At 42.3% G+C, this 8,396-nt stretch overlaps 1 protein-coding gene and 1 pseudogene across 2 annotated transcripts; one reads left to right on the top strand and one right to left on the bottom strand.

The window, feature by feature from the left end:
- Positions 1-750: 750 nt before the first annotated feature.
- Positions 751-4,930, top strand: LOC122006051 (protein BREVIS RADIX-like). 2 transcript variants are annotated; one of them, XM_042561375.1, is made up of 7 exons: positions 751-1,112; positions 1,204-1,343; positions 1,494-1,658; positions 3,692-4,062; positions 4,131-4,266; positions 4,350-4,714; positions 4,790-4,930. In XM_042561375.1, the coding sequence occupies exons 3-7, from the start codon at positions 1,545-1,547 to the stop codon at positions 4,866-4,868; spliced, it is 1,065 nt and encodes a 354-aa protein (XP_042417309.1). In that variant the 5' UTR covers positions 751-1,112; positions 1,204-1,343; positions 1,494-1,544; the 3' UTR covers positions 4,869-4,930. The 2 variants fall into 2 exon arrangements, with proteins under 2 accessions (XP_042417309.1, XP_042417310.1); XM_042561376.1 differs by having other exon boundaries at positions 1,218-1,343.
- On the bottom strand, positions 3,315-7,641 carry LOC122006053 (annotated as a pseudogene).
- Between the last annotated feature and the right edge of the window lie 755 nt (positions 7,642-8,396).

Raw genomic sequence — 8,396 nt, forward strand, 5'->3', positions numbered from 1 at the left:
ACATGTAGCATCCTAAGACAGCATAAAGTGAATAAAATTCCAAAATTTTGATCTCACAGAACACTGCATTCATTCTTCCCATCAAGCACGCATCCCAAAAAAAAGCATTTTGCATGCCATTAATCCTTTGCGTTCAAACCATCACTTCGTGTCAGATTCCGGACTGAAAACTCTCTCCACGGCCAAGAAGCAAATTCTCCTCAGACATCTCCGCCAATCGAAACAGCAGGCAGGCAGCCATGGAAATGCTCCTTCTGCTCGCTCACTCACCGAAGCAAAGGCGAGGAGCGAAGGCCTGCTGCTTGCAAAGCCAAGGCTGCCGCAGCGTACGGCACCTACCCACGCCGGTACTCGCCGGCCCTAAACAAGGCCGGAGTAATTTCTGGCGATCAACAATTCAATTCGTTGTTGCCATGGTCAAATCTGAATGACCCTCCATGCTCCTCTTACAGACTCGCACTTTTCTTTTCAGTGCTGTGGATTCTCTACTCGTACCCCGCATTCATTAATTCCCAGTGGGTCAGCAGTCAAACTCTCTCATGGCTGACAAGTGCAGAGGCAGAATGTATAGGCGAGCCCAGCCCTACGAACCATGAAGCTGCTCCAAAGTCCAAATCCCCAAAGCAGAGAGAGCGCCAAAGCATGCTACAAACGACGATAAGGCTGGCAAAGCAACAGTAAAGTGCATGCTGTTCATTGCACTGTAACACATCGGAGGCAATTGTAGATTCTGTGTTAAGCAGTATTATAAGCTGCAACAGTAAACAGAGGAGCAGCAAAGGAGGTGCGAGTTATTAAAGAGAGAGCAAGAACAGGAGAGCGCAGTGTTCACTGCTCCCCTGCATATATAAAAGGGGACCTCTCAGCAGAGGGGGGACATGACAAGTCCACTCACCTACCCTCTTCGCGGTCCCAGACAGACACAGGCAGAGCATCCCCACGGCGTTCCCGTCCGGAGAAAGGGGCGACACCGTCAGCAGAATTCCGTGCGTGCGTGCGGGGTTTTGGCACGCACCGCACCGCACCTCTTCCTTCCTCTACGTGCTGTCGGAAGTATGTATATAAATGCTGATGCAGAATAGGAAGAAGCCATTCGAAGTAGAGACTCTCAGGTGCGTCGCCAATGCTTTTCTCTTTCGATCCCCTGTTCTTTCCTTCAATCACGATTCAGACGAGAGTTGTCTCTAACTCTGCTGACCACAGATTGTTGTCTACAGAACACGACAAGGAATGGCTGCAGAAGTCCTGGATCCTGTTGGTGTCCATTGACATCCGTAGTAGTCTTGATCGTCCCTGCGCGCATGATGACTGATGTGAAGTGAAACCACTAGCGGCGAGCAGAGGTGGTCTTTGTTTAATAATTTTCATTCCCATTTCGGAGCTGCTTTCCATTGCATTCCACACTGACAAGCAAAGCAAAAGATAGATACAGTCTGTTAACGTAGCTGTTAAAATCATATTTAATAATATACAAGCTATATATGGTCTTGCAGGAGTACTAATAGTAGGAGGAGGAGGAAGAGGCAAAGCAAGACGAGAGGAAGATGCTGGCCTGCATTGCGTGCGCGAAGCAAGACCCCGACGATGGCGGAGAGGGCGGCGGCGGAGGCGGCGCCAGTTCGAGTGGCAAAGAAGCCGTCAAGAGCCTCTCGTCTCAGGTCACTCCTCCCCCTCCTTCACTGTTGATAATGAAGAATATAATATGCAGCTTAATCATGCAAATTAGACTGCACCTTAATCTAGAGAGCGAGAGGAGAGGGGAAGCTCTCTGTCGCTAGTTTGTGGGCGTGGATCCCAAGAGGCACATGGCGCTTCCTGCCCTAGTGTTTCTTTATAAACATGAGATCCTTCCTATCGATCTATTATAATTAACGACGCGACTTAGGATTCAATGGCATCATTATCCCGATAGCAAAATCGTAGGAAGGAAGGGTCCTCGTGTTTCAGACTTTCTCGAAAGGAGAGCCTGAGAGAAACAAAAGCAAAGTTTTGGATATGACAAGGATGATGGAGGGGCCATGGAAGGAATAAAGCGGAGGAGGGAGGTGGTGCAGCTCCTGCATGCATGCAGTGGTGGCCCCTCTATGTCTCTCGGTCCTACTTTGGCGTCGGGCACAGGCGACTCCGTACACAAATATTATTATAGGTATGCTTAGTAGGTGATTCCATTTTAATCGTGGATTATTAGGGATGTCAATAATGAATTCGATTCATTTAAGTTGATCTGAAAAAAATTATATTCGAATTAGATATTTTTGGATTTGGATCGGGTTCGAGTTGAAGAGTTAGAGAGTTAAAAATTTTCGGATTGGGTTCAGGTTGACCCGAGTTGACTTAAATATAGGGGTTTGTGGATTTTTTTTGGATTAAATTAAATTTTATTTTAAAAATTTAGATGTTTTATGTATATTAATATCATGTTTGCATGATAAAGATGAAGTATTGAGATAAAAGTGAAGGATTATAGGGGAAATAGTCTAAAAAAGTCATTTTGAATCGGATTTTCGGATTATATGGGTCGTGTTTGGGTTGATCGGGTTGGTCAGGTTCGGGTTCGAGTTTAGGTGTTTTGGGTTGAACTCAAGTTCGGGTCGGATTCGAATTGGGTTAAAAAAAAAAACTCAACCTGACTCAACCCGACCTAACCCACCCGAATTGACACCCCTAGATTACCGTCAAAGAGTTTTTATACATGCATGTATATACATGGATATTTTAATAATATCATATGTATATATTAATTACATGCATGTATTATAATTGGAAGATAAAAATTTCTAACTAACTAGATTCTGACCAATAAAATTTACTGATAAAATTTACTATTTTTTATATATGTATGCTTAGTAGGAACTTATTAATTGAGGATAATCAATGTGCTGAGGATAGGATCATGATTTGGGATTTCTATAGTCCCCTCGGAATGATATGATAGTTAAGATGAATTATTATTATATAAAATTTTAGGATCGAACTTGGATACATTCGAACATATTTTTTTTCTATATTTTAGTCATCAATATTAATAATTAGTAGCACCCATAATTTATCTCCTTCCTATATTGATCTAGAAACGAATTGAGAAGATACTGAGATGAGCAAATAGACTTTTACCACGTGATTTGGGATTCCTATTGTATGGATAAATTCAAATCTTTAGGATCTGAGACCTTGGGCTAGAAAGGGGCTAACATGAGCTAATTTAAAGACCAACAAGGAGTCTCAACAAAAAAATATATAGAATCCTTATAATGCTCTGATTCAAAATTATGCACAGGACAGAATAAGAGAATTAAGAACTTTCACGTTCCATGTTAAAGGAAAAGAAGAGGTAAATATCTCCTTTATATGTTAATCATTAATTCAAAAGTTAGTAATTGTCCATGATTTTTCTCCTCCGTGTTGATCTGAAACGGATTGATAGAGATGCTGGGCGAACATATTCACCTTTTGATGGCCATCATGCTAAAAGAAAAGACGACAGCAATTCTCAGGCACTAGGCATCTGCATGTGGCATCCGACAATTGACATAGAGAGACCAAGACTCGTACTTGTTGAATGAAACGTGCCGGAAGAAGATTGTTGCTTATTTGATCATCTGCAAGTTCATGAGAATTAACAATGTTGAAAATAGACTTAAATTAAGATTTGAGGAAACCTGCATGCTGATCACGACTTGGATGTACGCAGATAAAGGACATGGTGTTGAAAATTTCCGGTTCGGTTCGGCAGAGCAAAGGAAGTGGAAGCTCCTCCTCGTTCTCTTCCAAATCGTTCAGGAGCAAGAGTTTCCGCAGCGATCCTCGCCACCGCGGGGATCCTCGTCACTGGCAGCAGCAGCGCCCTGGTGCCTATACTTATGAGGACGCTGCCCATTATGCTGCAGCGGCTAGCAGTTCGACAGCAACATGGGATTTGATGGAGGAGAAGCAGCAGGATGTTCACGATCACGATCATGATGAGCCCAAGGAGTGGGTGGCTCAGGTGGAACCTGGTGTGCACATTACCTTTGTCTCGCTCCCTGGTGGTGCCGGCAACGATCTCAAGCGGATTCGATTCAGGTCCAGTTCTTAACAGCTATAAATCTCTATGTTCTATCCAAGTAAAGGATGCCTGATTGGTGTTGTAGCCGGGAGATGTTTAATAAATGGCAAGCACAGAGATGGTGGGGGGAGAACTACGACAGGATCATGGAGCTCTACAATGTGCAGCGCTATAACCGCCAGGCTCTCCAGACTCCAGCTAGATCCGACGACGGCGGCGAGGTCAGTAACAAACACACCCTCTGCTTCAGTAGATTTCTGCGTGGAGATGTTTCTCTCCTACTCATTCAGGGTTTTGCATTTAGAGGGAATCCATGTGGTCGAGAGTGGGATCAACAAAGGAGAGCCCCATCACAACAGAGCGGATACTCATCAGAGACACTGACAAACCGGCCTCCGCCGCCTACGACAAAGGAGCTCAAACTCCCTCTCCCGTCCTTCCACATCGCCTGCACTCACCTTCTTGCGCCATGGGAGGGGCAGGAGCCTCCGGTGTGAAGGCAGAAGCCTCACGAACCACCACCTCATCCAGAGACGAAGCATCCGTTTCGGCCAGCAATGCAAGCGACCTCGAGACAACAGAGTGGGTGGAGCAAGATGAACCCGGTGTCTACATCACCATCCGGGAGCTTGCTGATGGCACCAGGGAGCTCCGTCGAGTGCGGTTCAGGTATAGTTCCTAGTCCAATTTAAATTTCCGCAGCTCTTATTCATTTCTCTGTGCCGTGGTTCGGTGGTCCGGCAGCCGAGAGAAGTTCGGCGAGGTGCACGCCAAGCTGTGGTGGGAGGCCAACAGAGAGAGAATTCATGCACAGTACCTGTAGAGCTCCATGCATAACACAACAAAACTCCCGTATACTCCAAACAACATCGATTTAGAAATGAATAACAGAGAAGTGTTACCATCCTATCAATGTCATACCTGGTCGGATTCCATCTTGCATAATTTCTTTTCAAGCAGTTGTAATGTTACCATCCACTGACTGGATCAACACCAAAGATTGTAAATTGGTTTGTAATCTCTGCATTTCTAAAACTCAATTAGATATCAAGCTTCAAATGAATAGCATGAAATTACAGTGTTTATAGAAATTTGAGGAGTGAAATGCAGAAACAGTGACCGCCAAAAGCACCTCAATTTTACTGACTTCATCAAAGAGACCAGAACCATCTTTGAAGCAACAAGATACTTGCTCACCAGCATTAGTTCAGTTATTAGAAAACAGAAAAATTTTCTAAATGAAGAATGTCTGCTGGAGGTGAACCTAAATCGAATAGCAGTTTCTGGTGTCTAAAGTTACATGATCTAAACAAAGGGCAAAGACTAGTAAACTCTGCTAGTATATCTCATCGTCAGGAATGATAGTCTTGATCAATAACACCATCAATGATTCCATACTCAACACCCTTAATAGGTGACATGTATCGATCGCTATCAATATCTCTTTTAACTTGCTCAATTGTGCGGCCTGTAAAACCTGAGATAATTTTAATAACATTGTCCTTACTATGCATAATCGCTTTGGCCTGAACCTAAACCTCTATGGATTTCCCGCTAGCTCCTCCAAGAGGTTGGTGAATCATTATCCGTGTGTTGGGCATTGCAAACCGCTTTCGCTTGGTCCCACCACCAAGGATGATAGATGTCGTAGATGCTGAGATGCCAAGTGTGACTGTGGAGACATCGGCTCTCACAAGCTGCACCACGTCATAAATAGCCATTGTAGCACTGAAAATAGAAGAAGAAACACAGTTAAAATTAGAACGCTGGGGAAATAATGAATACTTTGTTTACTTGGAATAAAACAAGTGTGTTAATACAAGGATGGAAAAGAAGGGGAAAACATGTGGTCATCTTTCTCATGTGCAAAACTTATGCTTTCCCTCATCCTTCATCTACCCAAGTAATTTGAGTATGGTTATCCAAGTAATGCCGTGGGCAAAGATCAACATAATAAGCAACCAGAGTAAAACATGAAACTCATCAGTGCAGGAAAAGAAAACTAAACATCCAATATATGCAACATGAATAACATGGCAATCAAATAAAAAATGGAAATTTGAGCATCATCAAAGACTCAAAGTTCACGCACACCAATACTACTGATCAGCTCAAGAAGAGCAAATTTCTGAACAAGGAGAGAATTCCATAGAAGAACAGCTAAATATTTGGAAAAAGAATTTTTAGAAATTTATCGTTTTTCACATAACATCCAAATCATTCAGCTACCAATTGTCCAGCAATCCACTTTTTAGAGTAGGGTGATCCTAGAACAGGTAAATCATGCAAAGCATGTTCAACCAAACATGGTGATTGAAATTTGAAACTTATTTTGATACAAAACAAAAATTGGACAAGAACTTGTCTAACCCAAGATAGCACATGGAAATCCAATGCAAAATGGCACCCTCTACATGAAAAACAGATTTAGCCAAGTGGAGTCAAATACAAAATATTTTGAATTACTTAATTACAATGTGTACTAGTATATGCAAGCATAATTAAACAATATCAATAGTTTGTGCTATATAATCAATAGGAAGGTTCAAAAGTTACAAATGGGGTGCATTTCAAGCTGTTGCTGAATAAGTCTGCAGATCCAAGATGAGGGGAATACAATGGCAACAGATTACATGAAACAAACAAGTGTCTTATCTACACATCCAAATGTTCCCTCATTCTGTGTTACAGTGATCCTAAAGCCACATCCTAAGCAAGCAAAATGAAGCAGAAACAAACATCCAAATATATAGCATTTGTCACCCGTCAATTAACGCATCTTAATTATGATCAAAATACAGATCCTAACAGGCTCAAACTTTCCATCCGAAATTGTTATTGTTAGAACACATTATCATGTTGATTAAGTGAATACACATAGAATGTGTTTTTAATATAAAAATTAAAATATATATATCACTCCGCACTCATCCAAACACATCCATCTTTCTTGAGGATGCTATGTCGGTCTATTGTTCATTGACAGATTAAAATATTAGGTTAATGAGCTAGAAAACGCCCCAATTTCATCAAATCGAGCCATTTAGAGACAATATTTAAGTCAAATCAGCAGAATTGCATATGACATATTGTCAAGTAATGATCGTAGAGCTACTACTCTATCACAATTCACTTAATCGCACAGTTTTGCACAAGCACCATACAGGTGGTTGACGGACGCACCTTAGGGAGCCACCGGAGGAGTTGACGAAGAGGCGGATGTCCTTGGTGGGATCCATGGCATCAAGGAGGAGGAGCTGGCTGATAATGGCGTCGGCCACGAAGTCGTCGACGCTGGTCCCCAAGAAGACGATCCGCTCCCGCAGCAGCAGGCCGATGACATCGGACTCGGCGCCTCTCATGGCCGACGCAGGCGTCTGCAGTGCGGACGAAACCGGAAGGTGGAGGTCGATGGAGGAAGAGGACGCGAGGGCATGGCGCCTGCCACGGGAAGAGGAAGAGGAAAGAGGAAGGGAGGAGAGAGGGAGACTTGAGGCGGAAAGAAAGAGACCGAGGGGGTTTTAGGATGGGAGGAGAGGAGACAAAGAGGGAGCTCATGGTCCGTGAGGAAGAAGAAAGGGACTTCGCCGGCGATTGTAGAAGCAAAGAAGTGACAGCAGGGATCTCCTGGTCCGCAAATTGCGGACCAGGGGATGACTCATTGATCTGAACCTTTGATTTAAATGGACCCTATTTTTAAATAAGTGGGGTTTATTCAAATCAAAGGTCCACATGTAGTGGACCATCCCATCTACTCCCAAGAAGAGGAGGATCTGCGAACCCTCGTCTTCGACCTCTGGTCCCTAGTCTGCTCCTGGACCGGGGATTGGTGGAAGGTCATGCTGTTAACAGGTGAGGAGTTATTATCTCCTACTAATGTAAAAGTTAAATTATGAGTTAATCCAATTTTTACGAATCAGAGAATCTGTTCCCATCTCACCTACGAAAATTTACCACTAGCCGTTAACAGCCATTAAGATAAATCGTGAAGTTCAACCGTCCACTCTAACAAAATTTATCCGTTAATTTATTATTCGATACGATATGTTTAAGAAATTGAGAAGTAGTTCTGCTTACCCGAGCCAAATATCACCACTAATATTTAATATTAAATAATCAATTATATAATTTTAAAGGACAGAATAGATATTTAATTTTAATAATAGTTACTTTATCAATAAAATAAATTTTTAAAAAAATATTTTAATATTAATTATTTTTAAAACCTAAAACATGTAGGAAGTATTTTAAAGATATATATATGCACGACAAATATAATTGTTTGGTTTTGTTAAATATAACGGCAAAGTGAGATTACAATTGAAACATATTCATTTTATCTTCGACTGTG

This window comes from Zingiber officinale, chromosome 7B (assembly GCF_018446385.1).
Source record: "Zingiber officinale cultivar Zhangliang chromosome 7B, Zo_v1.1, whole genome shotgun sequence".
NCBI lineage: Eukaryota > Viridiplantae > Streptophyta > Magnoliopsida > Zingiberales > Zingiberaceae > Zingiber > Zingiber officinale.